The 24,892-nt window shown below is 40.4% G+C and overlaps 1 protein-coding gene and 1 long non-coding RNA gene across 2 annotated transcripts in view; one reads left to right on the top strand and one right to left on the bottom strand.

Moving 5' to 3' along the window:
- The window catches only part of LOC115241354 (protein grainyhead), a 149,861-nt gene that overhangs the window by 114,394 nt on the left and 10,575 nt on the right, over positions 1-24,892 (bottom strand). The window contains 2 exon segments of the mRNA XM_029817070.1: positions 22,681-22,914; positions 22,916-23,385. Coding sequence (XP_029672930.1) covers positions 22,681-22,914; positions 22,916-23,385 — 704 coding nt within the window.
- The window catches only part of LOC115241355, a 94,432-nt gene that overhangs the window by 37,002 nt on the left and 32,538 nt on the right, over positions 1-24,892 (top strand). The gene's annotated exons all lie outside the window — the stretch shown is intronic.

Here is a 24,892-nt window from a genome sequence, read left to right on the forward strand (position 1 = left end):
CTTTCCCTTTTCTCTTTCTCGCTCTTTCTATCGAACACACGGTGCTCCAACACGATAGATAGGCTTAGGTTATATAGGTATATACATTTCCTTTTCTTCTTTACACCGTTTATACACGCGTCTCGAGCACGCATGTCGTTGCGTGTACGCAACGAGATACCTGAAGGCGAATCAAGCAAGTTCCTTGAAAGGACGTCGCAGAATTGATGGGGATCGTCGACGGTGACAGAGGAAAGGGATAAAGAAAGATGGATCTTTTTAAACAACTTTAAAATAGATGACAAATAGCACGAATATATGTGGATTTTATTCGAATTTTAGAATATTAAAGTCGAATTAATTGAAATATAAAATCCAAGTAAATTAGTACTCTTACTCATTATATTTCTTTTCCTCTCTAATATTTTTTCTCTGTAAAATAGAGTTATTAAATAAATTATATTTAATATTTAAATATAAGAACATTTTGATTAAATAATTAGAAGTAAAACGGATGTTTTATAGATATATGATATTTGCGCCAATGTTTTTGATATTCGGGAAATATTAATTAAATTCTTACGTTTTCTCGTGTCTAAATCATAACTCATATATATGTATATAAAGATATATATTAAAAGGTAAAAACAGCCTGTATTAATCAATTTTAATTAATTTAAAGCCCTTATATTAATTTACAGATAGACACAGAATGTTCATATCATACTTACACAAATATAAGCGATAAATTATCAAAACTTTGAATGTTATGCCGTCTTATTTATAAACACCCCTCTGTATTCATTTACTTTGTGTATCGTGCGATATGGGGAGACTTGACACTCTGTCTCGAACGTTCGTTATATATAATATTTACCTTCCGTACAACATATGTGACTCACTCTTGTTTGGTGTATTCGTATTAGCAATTGCTTTTTTAATATAATATATTTTATTGGACAGTCTGTCTCGGAGATTCGTTATAATATTTACCTTCTGATAACATGTGTGACTCACACCTGTTCTGTGTATTTATACTATTATTACATTATAATAAAATTTGCGCACAAATTACCTCGCTGGCTCTTAATTGCCTTCCCTCACCTTTGTATGATCATAACTCATATTTAATACACTCGATTCACGAAATGCATTAATAGCTCGTCTGACATCTTTGTTATTACATGCCAGTTCATGATTGATAGTATTGTTTTTAATAAAGCAATCAAATTTCTATAGCACGAGCGCGTTGTATACATACGCGTGGAGAAAACTTGATATGATGACTTTCTAATACGTCATGGAGGTCAGAAGATCTAACCGGAACATATTTTGGAGTCAAATGTCACCAGCTAACACCCGTCAGTTCAACCGCGGCAAACTGTATCTTTCATCGGGGAAGTGTTTTGCCTCTATTATCTCAATGAATAGTTGTCATATGCACTTTATTCGACATGCAACATTGTGATGCAATTTAAATGACTTGACTCCGAGTTATGACTTTCTAATGCGCCAGTTATATTGCATTAGGAATAGATTGATTCATTCAATTGAACTTTTTCGTCTGTCCTGAGTCTTTTCTTCCTCGTGTTAAGAATAATATAAGAACATCATTAGACGGAAAAAAAATTAGCTGCCGTAGCTAGAACTGCGTGTGGTAAATAGATTTCAGTCGTAATATATGGACAGCGAACATTTTATTGTTAGCTATGATATCTCTTTATTAGGTACAACAGCGAATATCTTAGCTGTGATATTAGCTATTTATTAGGTGCAATAACAAATTGTTTTGCTGTAGTTTAGAAATTTATTTTGCAAACCATGATTCGCTAGCGAAATTTTTTTTTCCGTGATATGCGTCGTGAAAGTAGAAGAAAGGAAAGACGTTATGTGTGTAAATTTATAAATCAAAATATTTTTGAGCATTAAATGCCGATATTATTTCATTATTTAGGAAATGTTTTTATATATATTTCATAGATTTATCCTCAATGAAGTCATTACTCAAGTATAGTACGCATATTCGAAGTGTCTTTATACAGGGATAAGAAGAGTATATTGGCGGCAATAATTTAGTTGACAAAAAAAATTTTTTTAGCATTCTTGGACAAGCACGCATGGATTTTATAGTTGCAAAATGCAACGCTATCGTGTCATGGGCTATCCATTTCGTTCTTTCATGCTCATTAAATCAATCTGAAATTGCCGTTATTGCCTTTGAGAAATCACTTAGATACAATATCGGATGACGTTTTATGAGGTGCGATTAGTACACACAAAGAGGGACAATTAGAGAATTCATATTAGCGCATTAAGATAAGCGTGTCGCTGCATCTCCCCTCGATGGTGAAACGAATCTCTTTATAAACGAGGGGCGAAGGCGCACTCACGTTCGTGAAATACGCGAGCCATCGAGATCGCGTTTCTCCTCGTTGATGAAAAGGATATATTCCTGCGATATATGTTTCGCTGAAACGACCGGACGTAACCACTTCGAGACCAACACTAAAGATAAAACTCGCGCACGGAACGGTGCTTATCGTGACATAATTGCCGGGGCGTTTTATTCTCGTCGATACGGTCGCGCGATTTTCAGGCTAACCCGCAAATTTATTAAAATACGTTTGAACGCCACGGTACGTCGATTTCTTTATGAAAATCTAGAATATTCGATTATCTCCGAAAGTACTGCTAGGAAAAACGGTGCAGAAAGTCGTAGACATGTTGAATCCTCGATAAAACGCACGCGTTCTCGTTAGCATGCGAGTTCTTACGATTACGTACTTAATGCTGCGTGGGAAATGATACTCGCGACATAGATAATGCTTATCGCAAGGTAATTGCAAAGCCAGTTTGCCGTTAGAGCGCGATTGTTGTAACCAAATTCTGTTTTCGAAGCTGCTTTTATGTTTTAAAAAATTTTGTGTTACATATACATGTAATTCGGATGGAAATAAAAATCACAAACGCTTTCTCTTCATAAAAAATTGAGATTCTTGAGATTGTGTGAAAATACTGTCACACATCAAGATAGAAATCACACATGTAACACTTTAAATAAATTTACATTATAAATTAAAATGGATATGTTTGGAACAACCGGGAGTGGCCAGTTATGAATTTAACCAAAATTAATTATCTTCAGAAACCGATAATCACATACAGATACAATCACATCCATAACAAATGTCAGTTGGTACAACTTTGTAGAAAGATTTATCTCCACTAGGCAGCAAGATTTATTTCGGCATAGATTCTCATCGCCAAACATGAGAAATTTTCTAGCTTCACGGTATAAACGGATTAATATTCCACTCGCGGAGCACGATGACTTCGCGTTCAATATGTTCATGTTGACACCGTTGATAATCATTTGTTTATTTACTTAATATTACAGCTTCATAGAATAATTAAACTCTCCGATATATCGAGGTATCGATTAGGTGCGCGTAATATAGCAAGACGACAAGTATGTCTCGAGCCGTTTTAAGAGGCGAATTAACCTGGACGCGGCCTCGGGTTATCGCACCATAATCGCGGGACTATTTTAGCGCTCGTGATAGAGTTAATCCGACGAGTTCAACGACGATCAGCGAAACAAGATCCCATGAGCGTCACTACGCGCCGATCGCGACAACTTGATCGTGTACCAGCTTGACTGCACTAGAGATAAGAAATGTATCGGCCGGTGAGAGAAAAAGGGACAGAGAGAGTCACGATTTCACGATTAATTCCAAGTCTCTGTTATCGAGCTGTTTGTGAGGGAAACGTGGAAGCTGAGTTATGGATCGTAAAGCGAAGATCCATAGCGGTCGTTAAACACGCACTTGAATTTGTAATCTTTCGTGACTGGCGACCGTTACCGAACGCGATGTTAGACCGATCTGGATACAGCCTTGTCTGTAAATGATAACCAAAGTCTCATTTCAATTGCGATAATCTACAAAAAAATCATTTATTCAATATGGTTAATCGTTACCGATGTTTATTGTTACGAATGGCATAGTTTATACGAGAGATAAAATCTTGGCTGTTTGCATAAATGAAATTGAGACGACAAAAAATAAATGCGATGACTCTAATAAGATATCTACATAAATAAAATGTACATTTAGATAGTAACAGGTAGCAAAAATAGCGGGTACTTATAAAAATAATTTGTACAATCTCCTCAATCAGTTCAGCGAAACTATTTTGACTTTAAATACAAGTCACACATCGCTCAAGGTTTAATCGATTGAGTACTTTGATTTCAACTGCGAGATCAAAATAGGATTTCAGCCTCGCATGTTGTTTATGGCATAATATACGATAATTATCCGAGATAAAATCGTCAATATATAATTACATATTATTACGTTCTTGTTACATGTACGTGCATCTTTCGAATTATCAGCTGTCCCAACCTAACGCTTTGCATCCTGTTTACGAGAATATACTTTTCCATTTGTTTATAATTATGAATATTCAAATCTGTTTTCTAAACCATCACCCATTTCACGCTGCATGAAATATCTAAATCGTTTCTCCTAAATAGAAAATGATTACATTGCTAAGAGCCGATTTTTTTCAAGAAAAGATTGTAATTAAAGAAAAGAAGAGATACGATTATATATTTTATGGTGTAAAAATATTATTGATTTTTAACAATAACATCTTTCATGTCAATTTTTCATATTTTTAAAGAAATGGCAATATACATACAGTTGTAACTTTTTGTCATTCGATATTCAGTTATTTTGTAGTCATATATCAAATAATTATTTGAATACATTATTTGAATGATGGTCTGGCTACAAAATTAGCCAGAGAAGATACTGTTGGTATTGCAATCATCCTCGTATCAACTCAGTTTTTTTTGTATTACAAGCTATACCTATCCTCAGCGCTTTGCATAGACATTATCTCGGCAACCGCGGCTTCTCGACAAGAAAAAGCTTAACAATCGGACGAGGAAAATTTATGGTAAGTAGCACGCGAGTAAACGAGAACTCGTTCAAACGCACGAATTTCATAATTATGCGTGATGTCACGCAGTCGCGGGGATAACAAGCGAACATCCACCGCCGAAGGCGGCGGGGACGATAAAAAGCATTTCCACGTCGCCACTCTTTCGTTCATTCGCGAGCATGCGAAGTCGCAATCGGCGACGCAACCGTCGTAAATCAAAGGCATTCCTCACGTATGACGCGAGAAAAACAGCTGCTCGCGCGCTTACATGACGCGAACGTCCGAGGGCGTGAGCCGATATGCACGAGCACGAGCGTGTGTGCACGTCGCTTCGGCGCGAACAATACGCGAGATAGCACAAGGCTCGCTAATTCCGGCCGATTGTGCTCTCTTCGTGGCTGTCGTTCAAGCAACGGCTAAAAAAAGCAACCTGACCGTGGATCCGACCGCGGACAGCTGCCTCCTCTTCCCCTTCCCCCCTCCCCTTTTTCCTTGCCTACCTACTTCGCTAGAGTTGAATTCTTCCTCATTGAGCTTGGCACTCATCGGCTGAGAATGAGGCGAAAATGAAATGTGTCTGAAGGAACGCCTTTTTTGTGTGCGACTGACGTAGAACCCACCTCCTGTGTATCACTATCGGTATAGCTCACCCTCGTGAAAAGGCACCGATAGTATTCTCTTTCTCTCTTTCTCTCGTCGAGAGGGTTCTATCGGAACCAGATTTGCGTATGTGTGACGCAACTTATACCGTCCAGCTATGCTATCTAAATTCTACGTTCTGATTAATGGCCATAATTCACTATTAATCTTTGATAAATCTCGACAGTGGGTTACATTTGCTTATTAGATCTTGTCGGTTATTTAATTTAACCGTTCGTGTTTCTGTGATTCGATATTATTTGCAAATTGAGTATATATATATATGTATATATTTTTTTTGGAAAAAATTCTAAACGAATTGTTTCGCAGAGATTTATCTTTTTACGTTCGAACGCTAGAAACTATACTTTCTCGTTATAATCATTACATATCATATCATGATCTTTGTCGTTACATAATACCGCTACGTGAAGGAAATTGTATACTTGCTTTTAAATAATAATAATATACTTCCGGAAAGTAAATGTGCAACTTTTCTCGATCTCTCGAACGAGAAAATGCGGTTATTGTTATAGCTCGAGATTTTTCGGAGAATTTCGCGCCTGTCCGCGAAGCACAATGCAGATAGATCTCATCAAGAATTCCACGGAAGGCGAGGTAGAGAAACACACCCATGAATTCGCTGGGATACCACGTGTACGCGAGAGCACCCATGCGCGAATAATCCGCGTGAGCGACACACACGCGAATCGCGCACATCAGCATATAAGCCCACACATCGGCCGGAGCTTTCTCCGGTCAGAACTGGGTATCCGGTATCTGTTGATATCCCTCTTCTTCTGTCGCGAGTTTCGAGACAGAAATTGAATCCGCGTATAATTTCGATGAATCTAAAATTTCTATATAGTCTACATAATAGAGAGAGAAGTTAAACTTCCTATACATTTATCCGATTTAACGCTAGTGTAGACGGCTAAAAAATAATTCTATCATATATAAAGAGACGAGATGAGATCTTGATTTTTGAATTGAGAGAAATTATCATTAATAGATTCATAAAAATTTAGACTGTAGAAATATATAATACATGCCTGGTTAAAAACAATCTAGTCATTAAAATTACTGCTTCCATGATTTATGTGCAATGTTGAAGTTACAAATTAGATTATATTATTCAATCAGAGCTAAAAATCTGTCCTTCTGTACAACGTTACACTCAAAAAAGTGGTATTGCAACTACAGCAAAAATTTTCTGGGTGCGCAAAATTAACTGAGGTACATAAATGATTAGCAAATACTGTGATATCGCATATGTTTCGCATTTAATCAATCTAAGTGACAGAGACAGAATTTATATCTGAACTGTTTGTGAAATTTAGAAAGAATGTTTTTCTGTGGCGCCTATCCATGTTAAGGCCAATCATACTTGTTATAAAGTTTGGCTGTGGTAGACAGAAAAAATTAGCGGCAAGAAACAAATGAATATATAATCCTCACGTCTAACATATTTGTATAACGCGCTCAATCTATCTAGCTCTTTTAAACAATTTTTCTCAATTTTTCGATGCTGCAGTTATAATTGGCAGTTATATTTCTCACAAAGATCGTTCTGTAGTATCGAAACTCATATTTATCCAATGCAGTGATTAACATTTGGCAATGGGACCTAAATTTTCTAGAAGATATTATTAGAATGTTGCTGCTATAAATTCTATATGTAACAGACAATATTCTAACAGATACAAAAAATAGCGATAAATTTTTGTTGTGACACCTAGAAATCTACCTATATCAGCAAGACATTTTTTTGAGTGTACCTAATTTTCATCGATATAAAATATCTTCCGAGTTCGGTTTCGATATTTGGAATATAATTCGAAAAAAGCAGATCTCTACGTCGTATCACATACATAGTACACTCGCACGCACACACAACATATACACACACTCGCACAAACTTGCATTCGAGTACGCGCATATATAATGTGTGAAGATTAGCTACTTAAAAACCATCTAGTACACCAGACCGGGTCAGAGACCGAGCGTACATCAGCGAGAGATGTCTGGTTACACTTGCTAATCAATAAGAGAGAAAAAGTGTAAAGATGACAAAGTGAAGGAGCGATGGATGACGAGAAAACGCATACATTTATGCCGCGCGAGTAGCCGCGGAGTCGCGTGCAAACACACGTGTACGTGCACGTGTCACCGCGCGCGTCTCTTACTCGCGGTCGACTCTCTCCGTTCGACCTGCATCGTCTATTTCTCCTTCTCGCTTGCTCGCTCGTCCGTCTGTCTCTCTTTCCCCTCTAGCTTACTACGGTTTGAGCCCGAAGTGCTCGGTGTTCGAGACTGCCTCTCGCGACCCGCGGTAAGCAAAGCAAACGACCTTCCGTGGAATCTGGACAACCTGTCTGCCCGCCTGCAGCCGCTAAGACCAGGCCTGCACTTGTTCCGCACACGAGTCTGCGTGTCTCTCTTTCTCTTTCTCATTTCTCGTTTGTCCGTCTCGTTCCGTCTCTCCGTCTCGTTCCTTCGAAGCGCTAACCGCATCGAGGGTGTTTTAACGCGACCCTTGGGCGATCATTAACCTTACAGAGGCCGGGTTAAGATAATCATTTATATGTGCGCCGAGTCGCGCCGCCGCTGCCCCGCCGATGCTCGAGCGATATCTGAGATTCTATGAATGAAGCCGTACCTTTCTCCTATCTCGTTTATCGATATCTATAAACTGCAAACTGTAAACCAGTTACCAGCAGCCCGATTTTCAGACCTTTATTTTTTACCTTCTCTTTATGTATCTTAAATTTTTCTGATATTTTGGAAAAATGTAATTTGTAGATATTACATTTGTAAAATAATAAATTGATGGAGATAAATTTATGAGAAAACTGTGTGGTTAATGATATCACAATTATGATAATAATAAATGAATGAATTTTAATGAAGTTGTTTTTGCAAGGTACTCGCATTTATATCAGATATTTACAACTGCGATATATATAATATTTTCTTTTTCCTTTGTGCATCAATGTATGACAGCTACTTTTTAACTGTCATTGTATTATATTTTATGGCATTCTTGTTATGGAGAAAATGAAATTTTTACAGCGTAAGAGACAATAGTAGGAAAAATTGAATTTACGTTTGCGTCAGATGTGGGATTTATGTCGAAAAAAATTCGCGAGCTGCGATTAACATGACTTGTCGAAATTTAATACCGAAATCTCTCAGACAGCCGCAACGGCGCATCATCGTTTATTTTAAGGTCGCCGATGAATCACCCGCGCGTTTCCGAATTCGAATGACAAACGTTTATTGCCGCCTCCAGCAAAAATGATCTTTGGACACGGCTTTTTCTTTCCTCTCTCTCTCTCTCATTTTATCCATTACGCGCGCCTGTTCTCGTCGTTTCCGTTCGGCATTTGCACAAACACACTCGAAATTCGCATCGTGAATTGACGCATCGATTTATCTTACGATTTATGTGCATGTGTAGGAGTGTGAAAGATGTTTGGTAGTTTTATAACAACTGCATTTTCATTACGAATAAATTTCACACTGCTTATAGCTTCGTGGCGTAATTCGCCGACATAAATTCACGATAATCTTTTATCGAATCGTAGGTAAATAATCCCCCATTGAAATTCCTCAGACGCGACGACGTCGTTCAATATTCGATTATCCGTCTACTTGATGTTTTTCTCGTCTCCATTTCCGCCTCTATCCCCATAATCGTAAGTTCTAGTTGAGCGGAATGCCGTTGCAAATTTTCCTTAATCGCCGGCTTTCCCCTTTATGAGAAATGCGACCAGTGCATTTGAATATTCTAGCGTGCCGCTCTCGCTGGCAGATACAATTTTATTAATTACGACCGCCGGTTATGAAATACACCTGATCGCGTCAATTTCTCATTCATTCATTAACCACCTTTATAATTGCGTCGGTAAGTGCTCGGTGGCCGTAAAGTATTCCATACCACGACGGACGTCGATAATTATCGCGGCAGATATCGATCGCCGGGACGCCGATGAAATATAGCGGTGCGCGTAAACGGTTTGCCGCGAAATTGTGGTAAATCGAGGATAACGTGCCGAGGGTTCGTTAACAAACCGATCTCGAATGAGCCGATTATCGGCCAGAGCGCTCTCATTAACAGACTCCGGTCGAGCGTGGTTTTCGTGTTGCCGTCGTTGTAAGCGATTTCCACGACGCGTCTCTTCGATTATCTCAAATTCGCCGCGAGGATCGATTCAGGAACTCCCCCCGCTGAGCGATAATTCTGTCGATGGGATGGTAACGATCGTCACCATCCGTTACATCTATTGCGTATACCGCTGGAATAGGTGTTATTACGCTTCACAACAGCGAATCGATCGACGGATTAACGTCCATTGATTTATATTAGCATGCTACATTATTAATCAAATCTCAAAGCTTCGAGTGCGTCTATGATTTGTAACTAGTGTCAGATTTTGACACGTATCGCGCACATGATCGCCATTCAGCGAAATGTACTTAAGATATCAATGGAAGTAAATTATTGTGAGCTTCGAATCTATTAATCGTATGAATGGTCTCATGTGATCAATAATTACATTAGACATTGTAAAACCTGCCGCGACAATTGGACATTTTTGAGTCAGCGAGAGCTGCTAATTTAATTGCGAATAATATTGTACGCAATCGAAGTAATAAATTGCAAGAACAGATGTTATTAATTCAATGATATTAAGCATCTATCGGCTGGCAAAAATGAACAGAGCGAGCATGGGGAAATTGTATTGCCAGCGATCTCTCGTTGCAGATATCCACAGCGATCGAGAAAGCCATTATTAAATCTTTATCTTAAGCGTTTCGCGAACATGCTGACGATTTTAATTCAGCTGATATTTATCCTTATGAATTATCTTACTAAACTTTTCATTTCGAGTAACAATTATACAAATGATTCTAAAAAATATGGTGCAAGCAGATTTAAAATATCTGTAAAATTGACAAAGTAATTAATATTACTGCAATGATCTTGGTAATTTACGTTTAAAATTTCAACAAAATTTTCAAGATATTTAAAAGATAAAATATATAAACGAATTAAAAAAATCTTTAAAAAATTAAGTTTAAAAAAATCCTTTTCACAAAAGAATTGTTTCTTATATTTTAAGATCTTTTCCAATTACAATAATAATAATAACTATAGATTGTTTTGAATTACATTACGTTTCTATCGAATACCAAATCCATGGTTCACTGAATTTTCCGTGTGAGTAAGATTTAATAAAGTAAGCGTAATAATATACGGTATAAGAATTATATGATCGATAATGATGTAGACGGAGAAAGAAAGAGAAAGAGAAAGAGAGAGAAGACGAGGAATGTAATCTAAAATCGAGCGAGACCGTTTATATCGAGCAACCCGCAATCGGCAGCAACACCCGTGTTACACTTTCGGATTAACGGTAACAAAAACAAAACGAGATCCGAATCTACATAGATAGATAGATAGATGTAAGGAGGGTATGCGATTTTTCGAGCGTTCGAAGGCACAAATTTGTTCCGCCGAGAGTTTGTTGCCGTGAAATCACTTATTGGACGTCCGGACTTAGGCGGAGGCTTGTCTACCATCCTTTGAGAGTCGGAACGAATGTATGTTCGTTGGTTGGGGCCCGCCGGGACCAACCTGGACCCGACCGGCGCGTTGCAACATTATTGCCAAGCGTATACTGCGTTAAAGGGTGTTATTACGCGTATCCGATGGCCGGCTCGCGGACTTCGACCGCCGCGGAGCTTGTATATTTTCCACGAGCTTTTCACGAACAAAAAGGCGCACGGCTCTCAATCGCGTTCCTACATAGATAGCGCGAGCAAACCGGCCGCAATTATCCCTTCCCCCGTACCGCGCGCCGATCGTTAATCGCGAAATCGCACGAATTAATGCATGCCTGACGACAAACGATCTGTGACTCTCCCCTTCCGATTACGCCGTCCCTTATTCGATCTAATCTCAGTCGCGTCCCGCCGCTGAACGTGTTGCGCTGTAATTAATATAATACAATCAGTTAAGGCGGACGCGGCTCAAACCCAGGAGCTGCTCCTGTAATCTGGTCGATTTGTAAAACATATAACATTGGTTAATGTATCGCTTTCGTTTTTGTTGCGATGCAGAATATATCTGGTTATGTAATTATCGCATTTATATTTGTGAAGAGATATGAGAGAGAGAGAGAGAGAGAGAGAGGAAGACAAAATAATGGCATTACTATAATAGTATTAAAAGATTAATAACTTTTTAGATACAATATTCCAATACATATAATTATAAACATCAAGAATATCAAATAGCGATAGCGAAACGAAAAAAATCTGTTTATTAGTTATTGCATCATGTATCGATTATCTTGATATATTTTATTCGCGTAAAAATCTATCTCTCACAAGCTATAAAATGTAAAATAATACGCGATGATTATTCTCTCTGATATTTCGTGCTCCAAAGTAATTACGCGCGCTCAGAGATTCGTGCGCGTTTCTCCCGTTTTCATCGCCGCCACAGGTATCGACATTTTTTTCTCTCCTTTTTTTATTTCTTTATTTCGTTGTGTCCAAGCGAAACACGAAACGTAAACGCGATTGTTTCTCGCCGCTAGATATACGCCGTCTTTCGCGAGATAACGCGAGCAATTACGCTCTCCGCCCGATCGACCGACAATAATCTTTTAATGACTAATAATTTCAAGCAATGCCGATAATTATGAAACCGCGCTCTCGCACTCGATTCGATTTCCTCTCCCCACCGCGATTACGTCCTCACGCAATCGCGTTGTAAGCGCGCCGGAGCCGACGACGGGAGAGGCACGCAAAGTATCGAAATTCTCGCGGAACTCGCTAATTAACGACCGAGCGACGAGACGCGTTGCTCAGGCGCGCTAATTGCTTACTTTCCTCGGTTTCTTATCGTCACGGAGATATCGTCGCGCTGCGACATAGGGCGTGACTGGATAAAAGAAAAAAAAAAAACCGTCGCGAAGATTTGATCGGGAAAGGATAGACCGCTTCTCGTTAAACCGTATCTGTTTTAACTTACGCCAATCTTTCGAAGAACATCGCCACAATTCTTTTTCACGCTTGTTTCTGCGACATGTAAATAGTGTTGCAAAAATATTGGGAAGAGATACCCGTTATAAAATTATAATTTATTAATTAATTGAAATATTGCGAATTATATTTTTCGCGCGATATATACATATATGTATCTATATATATTAAAATTACGACCATAATTATCTTTTAATTATCTTTTAATTTGATTTGTTTTAATAAGAATCGATGCAATCGTCAGAACGCGCACGGCAGCCAAACATTTCTATTGCCATTGCTAGAAAGGGATACAATCTCGCGAACAAGTAGGGTCAGACAGAGAGGCGGGTGTCTGCCGGCAGGCACTATCGTAATTCGATAAATGTACAGATCGGCGATTTTGCGCCGGTTTTCTGGATAACCGCTCGCATAAAAGCCTAACGCTCCTCGATCACGTGGCATAATGGCGATCGCCCGGAGGAGGGAGAGTTCATTGGAGAACGAACGAGCGGAGTCGTTATGTTGGCGGGACGAAGACGACGAGACGATGGAAATGGCGAGAGCGCGACAGAAGCGGAGCGAGAAGGAGAGAAAAAACAGTCGGGGGAAGCGCAAGGGAGAGCGAGAAGCAGAAGGGGAGAAAGGGAGAGGAGCGTCTGCCGTAAAGGGGGGAACGAGGGGGGGAAAGAAGCGGGAAAGGGCGAGGGGTTGGAGGACGAGGGAGGCACCAAGTACAGACGAAGGACAGCGGTGGGAATTAAAAGGAGAGACGAACGACGATGTGGAGGTCCGACGCTTTTCTTCGTAGAGGACTGGACCGCGCCGTTGCTGCTGCCGCGGCGGCCATCTTGCCCTTCGACGTCCTCTTTCCTGCCCTCCTCCCTCCTCCCGCCGTTCCTTCTTCTCCTCCTCATCTCTGTCTCGCGCGTCCGTTCAAGTATGCGTGCAACGGCGTAGAGTGCGCGCTCTCTCTCCTCACGTCCTCTTATATCGGTCTACCTTATATCTTACTTCCTCACCTATACGCTCCTACCTTCCCCGAGCTCGTTTATCGCGAGCACAGCGGCGAGTCCGCTCGTTGCGCCGGATGACGCGGCGACGCGCCACGCGGCGCGACCACGCACAATGCTCGATCGGATTATCCTGGGGCCGGACGCCTCTCTTTTAAGATCCATTCTACAATGGACGCAACTGAACGCACGTCACTTCGCTCTAGAACGTGCGGAATTGAACGTGCTGCATTCTCAGAAGTTTCTGCACGCGCAAGTTTCTTGCATTTTATGACCTGTTGCTTGAGTTTTGCATCAATTGTAGAATTTTGTATAGCTTTTTATACTAAATTGCTAGTTTGCTATTTCTCGCAATGTGAACTGAGGCAGTACTGAGGCAATACTATTATAGATTGCCCTTTATTAACGAAGGAATTCACAGATACGCTGAGTTAAATTGTAATAAAACGAGCATGTACCTTTATAAATAGATACGATATTTTTATTACGCATTCGTACATGTGTTTGGAATTTGTTTCCAGAGAATAAAAAATTATGCGCAATAAAATACATATTTTTCATGGAATGTCAAAATTATACGGGAGGTATATGATAGTTATACTGATAATTTCTAGATCTTGGGCATATTTTCGTTACCTTAGGAATATAATGTGGAATAATTAGGAATAATCTGCGGAAATCTGCGGTCGGCACTTTGAAATCTGAGTTGTGTTTCGATTGTATTGTACGAGGAAAAAGTAATTTGCGGTTTATTACACGGATATGAGAAGACTCTCATATGAAAATAAAGTAATGATATCATTCTTATCATGCTATTTGCCAGAAAGAAATGTTCGAGAGTTAATTACTTTAATCTTATAAGTTATATATCAATATATACCTAAATAATACTATATAAATTCATTGTAAGTGATTAACAAAAGCAAAATTATCTATTATGATTGCTGTCTCATAATTTCTCACATTATATATTCCACTATACCAATTTAACATACTACATCAGAATTAAAGCACGCATACAGTTTAGCATACAAAAGACTATTCAATCGGCAAATGTCAAACAGATCGTCTCGTACGCTCTTTGTTGCGGGACAAGCTGAAAGCGATCGCACATCGCACGGCGTAAAGAAATAATCGACAGCACCTAATTCCATTCATACCGGCTTGCGCTCACGTTCGTATTCAACCGGTCGCGATCCTTGAATGAAGTAGCGTCGTCAAACTAGCGTGGAAACAAGTCACTATCACGCGGGCGACGTGAACGGGTCTCTTTAGCGGCCTCGTCCGCGATTCATCCGATTCCACCGCGCGTTCGCCAGTTCATTCAACGTATGAAGCGCTCTGGTAATTTACGAGCGCTCTGTATGGAAATGCACGGAGTTTATTGATACGGTGCACGCATCACGCATGCGTAAACGTAACATGCCGATCCTGCGAACCACGAGTGAATCCTACGCTCGAGTATGCGATGCGTCATTAGCGTTACACTTGTTTAATTTTTATCGTTATTTTTATTCACTCGAGTTTTCGATATGTTAGACAGAGAGAGAAGAAAAAAGGAAGCAATTAATAAAATAGAATTTTTTTTTAATTGCACATTGGCAGTAGATCTCGCCGAGGAAAGAATTATCCTCAAATTTTCCAACATTAAAAAAAGCATTGAATAATTCTCAAATTTTTTAATATTATATATGTAAACTTGATATGTGTGTACATATAATATGTCTGAGGCATTAAGTACCAAAAGCGGAGTAGCCGTATATTATCGAAGTATCGCATGCATTCCTAACCGGCGGGCACGTATCGGACGGATTTTCTTGCGTGTGTCTCATGCGCGCCGCTGTTTCATGCGTGCGTGCGTGCACGCACGCGTCCTTATTTTGGCTTTTTGCCCCGTGGCATCGCGCACGGTACAAGGATACGACCGATGAGGGACGACTAATTGGATTTTTTCCGCGGGCCGAGGACGCGCGTTTAAAGGGCCCCGGTAAAGTAATAAAAGCTACTTCTCTCTCTTTCTCTTTCGCCGGAAGTCCTTTTGCGTGGCTACGCCCCGATTTCAAGAGGGGGATTCCAAATCGCGAGAGCAAGTGCGCGATCTGCTGCAATGAGAGCGCAGCCTATCTTCGCGTTCCAACGATTTGCGATCTGAATATCGACCATTGAGCGATGCATGTGAAATAACAGACATTTGCCGGATGAGAGAGAAGCCACAGAAAGGAGAAGCGAAATAGTTCTCGCCGCGTGACTGATACAGGCAGAATTCTATCGAGCGGAAATGCGAAGATTCGCATCCGGAGCTATAATGGTGATAAAGTTCTCACTATATTCGTTGCCGAATAAAAATCTCCGAGAATCAGGATCGGTTTCCGCGTTGATCGCGCGATAATGAAAATTAAAACTCGTACACGCGGGCGGCAACGGGCAGATAACCGGTAATAACGATTCCCATTAAATCGGATATTAAGCCGATCGATCCTCGTGCACTGACAAAGGAGCGTCAGTCCGTTCAATAAGCGTGCTCAATTTGCATTCATAAACGCGGGGCGTAATCGACGCGAAGGCCATGGAATGGAACCGAGTGGGGAGAAACCGATTCTCGATCCGATCCGATTCGCGGGAGCAAGAGCCGAGAGATCGATCTGCCAGACGACCGCGGCTATCGACGATTGGTTTCACTTCTCGGCGGAGCCGTATGTAACGCTTACTAATGCACCTACGTGCGATGCAAATTCGCGACGACCGTACGAAGATAGAGAGACGGAAAAGATAGGAGGGCGGAGGAAGAAAAAAAAAAAAGAGATATCGCTCGCGAGGAGATATGTTAACACAGGCGGGCGACACACACGGCAGGCCTTGTATTTATACGCACGTATACACGATCTACACTATTGCGCCATATTATAATCACTCACGAACGCAAACGAACGAATTTGTCTTTACGTCAGCCGATTTCCATTTGTGAGTGATTGCGGTATATATGTATGCCTTTGCGACTATATATGTATATTCGCTTTGTAGTTTATTTTACATCGATATATGTATTAAGATCGGTGAGAAAAAACGCGTTATGAAATCGGCGCGAAAGATTCTAATCTCGGATTTTAGTAGCGTTTTCGCAAAGTCGGCGTGAGATAGACGGTAATTCAATTTCTTGGGATACTTGTGCAAATCGTTCTCATTAATGAATATATTAATTAAGTATTCCTTTTTTATCGATTACAATGTATATTCATGTACAATTACGTAAAACTATAGAAGTGATGCAAATTAGAGACGTTTAATGCTCTGAAGAAAAAATTAATAAAATATTTTCTGATATTTTAATATCTTTCTCATGAAGACATCATTAATTCACTTGACTTAATCTAACATTAATTGCTTTATAATAGGCAATACTTATCACAAAGACTCATATCATGGTACTTATTTTGTGATAATAATTCCAAATGAAAAATTTGGAAAATCATAAAAAAATATTCTATACAATTAATCGTTCAAATGACATAATCGTCATAAACGCAAACGTAACCACGGCGCAAAATAAGATCGATATCAGTCAGATATATAAATTACTTAAAATAAATTTTCCTTTCCGACGTATCTATATAGAACAAACATGGAAGCGACTGTAGAGTCGCTTCGTGGAACGGGATACAGGATGTACAAGAAATGGACGAGAGATGTACGATGAGGGACAGACCCGGGACGGGACGAGGGACGACATGGCTTATGTTTCCACGAACGAAACAGTTTTTACGTCGGTGCACCGTCATTACGGCAATTTGGCGCGCATACAAAACGTTAGCCTCCGGTAATCCAAAAATTCGCAGGATACAGCGGCGCTTTCGCGATGAGGGGGATGCGATTTCATTTCGAGTGTACACTTAAGAGAGTATCCACGCGATATAATTCGCGAACGCATCGTTTCGCATGCAAGATACATTTACACGGCCTGTTTATATCGATTGATCCTTAATCGCTGTCGATAATACGTAAACGATATATTCGATGTTCACGCTCCCCCCCTCCCCTTCCCGTGCTTCGAGCACGTGTGTAATATCGTTACTTTATTATAACATATTATAAATGGCATTTATGTGCGCCAATTAAAATATAACAAACAACTTTATTACATTCATTAATGTTACGCTATACATTTTCTTTTTTTCTCATGTGTGCGCGTATGTGGCAACCGTATAATTTTCCAACATTATGCATAGAAAATCATATCAACGTTAATTGATAATCATTTGACGTAGACGCTCCGCGCTGAATGCGACATTCATAATTTACATAATATAGCGTCTTCACGTTCGCGATGCCGTCAGCTACGTAACCCCGCGCTTCTTGAGAAGCGTGAGGAAAGCGGAGCTGAAAAATTCCGTAGCCGTGGCACGCGGGCGTTCTCGAAACCGATCTCACCACGCCTGCAGGTATACATGGATATATCGTGCTTCCACGCCGGCGTTAATAGGCCACCGGTAACTTACACCGGTATATATACGACGGCCGAACGCGCGCTGTATATGGTGGGATACAAACCCAGAGAAAAGAGAGAAAGAGAGAGAGAGAGAACGTCGGGGTTATAAACGTAGAAACGCCCCGTAGGGAGATCTGTCAAATAAATAATCCACGAAAAGCGCGGCGTGTATGCGTGTGCGGCGGTGTGTATGACGTCACATCCTCGAAAACACTATTATTATACCTCCAACCACCTCCGCCGGCGTATTAACATAGATTACGCCGCCGCGGCCCTCAAGCGGTGCTCGGTCCTCGCCATTAGGCGATTGTGCGGCTATTGTGGTTACCGCGGCGGCATACTCGCGCACACGTGGGACAAAGATTATATTTGCGCGAGCGCGTCCCATTGACGAGGAAAACACGGTGATCAGCGACGTGTGAAGCCGTCGCTGCGCGAACATTATAATTTCGCGGAGCGAAAAACCGTCGGCGCCGATCGCGAGAATCGGAATGCCTCAAGATACAACTATCGCGTTTTCCGTAACGCGTAGGAGTAACGTCGTAAATTTTGCCCATGCAAATTATTGAATCGCAAAAACTACAACGCTTATAGATATTTCGTATCGCCCGATGTTCCTTGAACGTTTTTAATATCCGTTATGGTACACAAACACACGTGGGTCGCTGATAACATCGCGGCCAACGCGGCGGTGATTCGAGAAAAAGAGACGGTGATCGATCGGCGCAATGGGTCTGTGTGTCGTGCGTTATTTGTAAAATGGCAGAGAAGTCGTTCGATTAGTTCTTGAGCGAGTGTATCAAGACGTCTCGGAGCGTTTGACTAATTGAAAAATATGACGGAATGTGTACAAATATATTAAGGAATATATTAAACTGTATTACATTTTTGGAGCCAAAAAGAGTAACAAGAAATAAATTATAAATTATGTACGAAATAACAATTTTTTCTTCTTTCTCAATGTAGCAATTATTTTTCTTTTTACATAAATAAATAAATTCAAATATAATCGCATAATTCTACGTCAATTCAGAATAATACAAATATTTTTTATTGTTTTTTTTTATTGATGCAACAATTTATTTAGAAATATATAAGTTTTTTTATAACGCGCAATTTGAAATGTACCAAGTATAAGAGAGAGATGAGCGGGTGATTCGGGATCAAAATTCAGTCAGTCGATTTGAAACTTGTCGTCGAAAGCAAGATCTATTCTCCCCACGTTACTTTTAAGCTACTTATTCCACGGCTTAACTCGTTCGCGATTGCTCGCCCGACGGCTAAATTCGAGACAGGTTCACAATTTAAGATGGATCAATCCGCATGCCCTGACGGATAATCTTCTCTTGGAAGAAACTTGAATTAAAGGGACGAACTAGTGTCGAGGATAAGTAGACATATCCTCTTCAATCTATGTATATTGACAATTATAAAACATACATAGATTTTGCAATTATCGATTCGCATCTGCTCTGTTCATTCATGATGACATAATTGTTTCATTCTACTTAAAAAATTTTTTTTTTTTATTTTGAGGATTAATATCAATTATTCTCGCATTATATTCCTTCACAATATAATCTAAAGCTAAACTAAAAGTTATATTTTTTACTTCACATATATTTATAAATTATATTTTACGAAAAAGTAGACACACACACACACAGTAAGAACTATAATCTTGTTTAAATTAAATACATAAAAGGAGACGGAAATTCGCGAGAGAAACTCATTTTCTTGCTTCCTTCTTGAGGCCATGGATGAATGGAAAGAGAGCGCTCCTGGTATTCTTTTTCTCTCTCTCTCTCTCTCTCTTCATTCCTACGGCTATGGACGACCCACAGAAAGAGAATGAGAGAACACGAAGGGGATCTTTTTTGCGAGCGCACTGCGTTCTGATCATGGAGGACTAGACAAAGAGAATAGGGAGGAGAGGAACCACTAAAGGTTTTTTTTTTCTTTCTTCTCCTCGATTCGATTCCGAAGAACAAAAGAATTCTATTTGGAATATTTTCCTTGTTGCACAGGAAATTGTTTATTAATTATTTATTATGTTTGTTTAAAGACAAACGAAAAAAATAAAGTATTTTGCATTCTTGACAATAATTTCATTAGTTGAAAGATATATATTTTTTTGTTTCAAAAAACCATAATAAATTTAACAGAAAAATTCCTCGCGTATATTACATCATATTAAATGTTTCATCTTCATTGATAACATGAAAGAAAATCATATTCAACGTCAAAAATGCGAGTGAATCATATGATGAGATCTCTTCAAGGTCTCCTTTTTCTCTCTCTACTGCTCGTCTCGATCGTCGTCGAAACGCAGTGACGCGTTTGAAGGTGCGAAGTGAAAGGGAACTTGAATTTTCGAAGATCGCTAAGAGGAGACACCTCTTAGCGAGAGAGGAAGCAGTCGTCGTTTCTCGGGAATGAGTCGGCCGATTCTTTTTCAATCTGTGTGTGCCAACCGTGTTTTGACGAAAAAATGGAAAGGCGAAGAAAAAACACAGGAGCGGCCCGCGCTTCGTTTGGTGAACGGTCGGCGCGAGAAGGAATCTCATTCGAGCGGAATTCGGCAGGCGAGCTCATATGATAACACGCTTCGTAATAACGGGGTGAGCGCGAAAGATAAGCGTTCGCGAGAAGTGGTACGATTTTCTTCTCTCTCTCTCTCTCTCTCTTTATGTTTCTCTTTTTTTTTGCCGTACCGTCCAAGGTCTTCGCGCGTGCATATCTCACGCCGATTAATTGCGGCTGATTTTTATTGCAAAATCGCAAAGTGGCGCGCGCCGGTGTGTGCGGAGTTAATGGTTATTGGCTCGGGATATTCCACGCATGCGGCGGATTGTCGGCGAGTGGAACGCGCGCGCGTAATTCGCGCGTATCATACCGCGTACGCGCACATACGCGCGCATACGAGATATATCGTATAGAGCCTCTCCCGTGTCATAATAATAAATTCTACATAGCAACGTGACTTATTCGCATCGCTCGCGGCCAAGTGCGCGCAATAATTGTTAATTGTCAACGCTGATACACGCGGCAGATAATATTCCGCTCCTCTGGCGCTATATATATACAATCGTTCCGATTCTTTTTTTGCCGCGTCCGTGCTACCGTCCGTGTAAACAACTAGGATAATTCGCTAATGAGGAAAACAAGATTTTGATAAAAAGAGATATTATTAGTTTTTTTGTACCGAGATGTGTTTCGTTCGATATGCGAACGTCATTATCTCGTCATATTGTCTATATTTAATTTATGCCTCTAGGAAAAACTCAATCAGTACGATCGTTATTCAATATTGAATAGATCAATAAATGTTTAATCTCGATCGATTTAATCTGATCATGCGGTTATTTTCAATTACAAATTGGATGAATATCTTTAAATCTCCAATCTGCGACGAATATTTAATTTCTTTAGAATAAATTCGCGTAACTCGTAAAAGTTCGCTCGCAAAAATTCGTTTTGGTCGCAGTGTCGTAAATACGCGCGCTAACGAACCACTGAATCTCTAAATTCGTTTGACGAGACTGTAACAAGCTCCGGAGCTGACATTTAGCTTATCCCCCCATTTTTTCGTTCTGACCTTTGCCGCGTCTCTTCGGGTTCTCTCGTTTTAATATATTATCACATTGAATATCTTCAGGCAATCTCGACAAGGAAAATATGCTTATGTCCGGCTTGTGATCACGTCTTCAAATGTCTTTCGCATCGTTACGAACAAACATGATTCATTTCAATTAATTTTTTTCTTTACCCACTGTTATATTTATAACGCGTCTAGCGAGACGATATTAAGCGCAGTTCAGGCGGCAACATAGAGTTATCCATTTTTAGTCTCGTCCACAAACGCACATGGCGAGCCATTGTATGTAGCAATATCTTTTGACATACTTCATGCACATATGGAGATACGTGTTAATGAAAAACACTAACGTCTATGTTGCCATCAACTGCTTTTCGTGTCCGCGTTGCGGTCTGCATCCGCTGTGCAGATAGACAAACCGCAAAACGCATTGTGAGTCAATAATCGGGGAGAGGATGAATTACAACTTGTCGCGCGTCTCTCGAATATACCATCATCAGATGACTGTTATACAGTCAGGATGGACTTAATTATATTTGAAATATGCATATAGGGGATTTTTTAACGACATAAACATATGAGCGATGATGTTGCATATAATTATTAAATTTTTCACCACTAATAAATAAGGATATATACGAGATAATATGGAAATTGTATTCTCGCACTAAATTATATTATCATGCACACGCGCTTTTCTGTTTTTCGTTAGGTAAGAACTTTCATTCACGCGAGCATTTCATACCACTTCAATTTTGAATTATTCTTCCATCGAATTAATAGCACGAGGTAGACATTAGCATCGTATGAATAAATATTTATTGATTTCGCAGAACTTCCCTAAATATATGCTTCTCGATTTTCGTAACAACAGTCACGTTCGTGAATAAGGAGATCGATTGAATTTAGAAGAAAGAAAAAAATCACCTGTGAGTAAGTGCAAATTAGTAAAGCTAAAAGGAGGAAAAATTGAAGAAACTTACCCAACACGAAGCGAAGCTGTGGCGGCGGCAGTGAGCGTCAGTTGTTGCGCGGCTGCAGCCGCACCGGCGACGGCCGGGTCGGCGGCGACAAGTTCTGAAAGCACGAGCACCGTCGTCGTGGGGGTCGCGGCTCCGCCATTCGGTACGGACGCGCTTACGGCGTGCCGTACCGTCGGCGACAGATTATCCTCGTGTTGCAGTTGCAGCTGCGGATAGTGTAGCTGAAGAGCGGCTCGGGGTGACGCAGGCCGACGGCGGCGACGGCGACGGCGGCGACGGTCGGGGCGGCGGATACTTGACCACCTGCACCTCGTGCTCGTTCTCGTAAATGATCTCCTTGTCGTGGGTGTACATGACCGTCTTCTGGCCGTCGTTGTAGATCAGACCGGCGGCTGTCTCGGTGACAGGTGTCACCCGACCATCCGAGTCATCCGTCGCCGTGGCGTTCCGCTGCTGCACATCGTCCGAATCGCTGCCCTGAATGTGCTGCTGCTGTTGCTGCTGCTGATGATGATGATGGTGATGGTGATAGTGATTATGATGGTGATGGTGATACTTCGGATGGAGGGTATGAACAGCCGGCGGTTCGTGCAGATCGAGCACATTCACTGGCTGCATGGTCGTCAGCAAGACCTGCTGCTCGCTCTCGTTTTGATTTGGGTTGCTCAGAGAGGAGGACGCCGGCGAGACTGGCGCCTCCTGCACCTGTAATATAGGTAGCTAGGGTCATTGTCGCAGCGTACACATTGCACGAATGTAAAATTGTTATTGTCGGACAGAGGATTTTGCGAATTGATCATGTGAATGTTGATTAAATACAAATGTGACGCGGCGATCTCTTCCAACTTGATTTTGCTCTGTCATGTCAAACATATTTATTATTGATACTTTTCTCATCATATTCTTTTAATATAAAAGATAAAAGTATGTAATTATCGCAATGCGATCGTGACATCATGCTCTATAATCGCATAAAAATATATTGGTCGCATTACATCGAATAATAATGAGAAACCTTGATCTTTATGCAATACCGGTCACTCCCCTTTCCTCTTCACTCGCTTTGCGAGGGAGTTTCATTTTTTTTTTCTGATATTGTGCATTCGTTGTCAGCCGCCGCTTGTGCATATAAGCTGGATTAAATCATTTACAAGCACAATGATAACGGAGCTTAAACACACTGCATATAGTCGGTACTAATTTATTAATCGCATTAATAGTGTGGTTTACGACATTAGGATTTATATGCCCGAGTGCGCTCTCGGCGTCCTGGATAAAGCCGTTTCTATGTGTGTACGTATCATGTGTGCGTATTGCAACAACCTATAACATTTTCGAATGCTGATAATATCGTGATAGAAATTATATTAATATCTTGATGCGGCGCGCACACAGTCCGAGATCTCTGTTACATACCGTCACAGTCATCCCCTCGTCATAATTAATCGTCCGTTGCTTGTAATACGCGCGCCGAGAAATTTTTGCAGCATATTTAAAGATGAAATGATTATAAGCGCGATATAGGTACGTTTCACTCGCTTGCAACTCTTCACGAGATGATCGCCACATTGCGCGCGCCGGCTTTCTTCGCCGCGAGATTCAGGAAGAGTTAACTTTATAGCTTTCATTTCCCAGAAGCTGACGATCCATCCTCTCGCGCTACATCCGCACGTCGTCATTATCTAATTGCTAATCCAACACGAGCGTCGTTGCGTCGAGATTTATATTGTTCCCCAAAAATCGACGCGCGTCTTCCGTGACAACTTTTCACCGAACGACAGTCGTGTGTAGATTAAATGCAGCCGCGAGTAGATTAAATGCACCGGTGAATGAACAGTTAAATAATTATAAAAGTTGGATAATTTTCGTTCTAAATAAAATTATTTTTACCACACGTTTTCATATTTCATGAATATCGGATAAAGTTCAAATTTTTTTTTCAAAGCTGTTCTTCTCGTACGCAATCAATAGTGAATAAAATTGCAGAAGTTATTCATGAATTATAGAATCTCCGCGACTAAAAAAGTTCAGTGGTTGAATAATAAAGAGAAGTCTGATTGGAATTTTGCTAAAACTTCTATTCTTCTATTGAGAGATTATACTGCTCATAAAACAGATATTCTAAATAAGTAATATATAGTTAATGGTCAGTTTCTCTGACAACGGTCACTTTACCGATGCACCTGATTCCCGAAGTTAGCGCGCGCGAAAA

This window comes from Formica exsecta, unplaced genomic scaffold (assembly GCF_003651465.1).
Source record: "Formica exsecta isolate Colony F162 unplaced genomic scaffold, ASM365146v1 scaffold48, whole genome shotgun sequence".
Taxonomy (NCBI): domain Eukaryota; kingdom Metazoa; phylum Arthropoda; class Insecta; order Hymenoptera; family Formicidae; genus Formica; species Formica exsecta.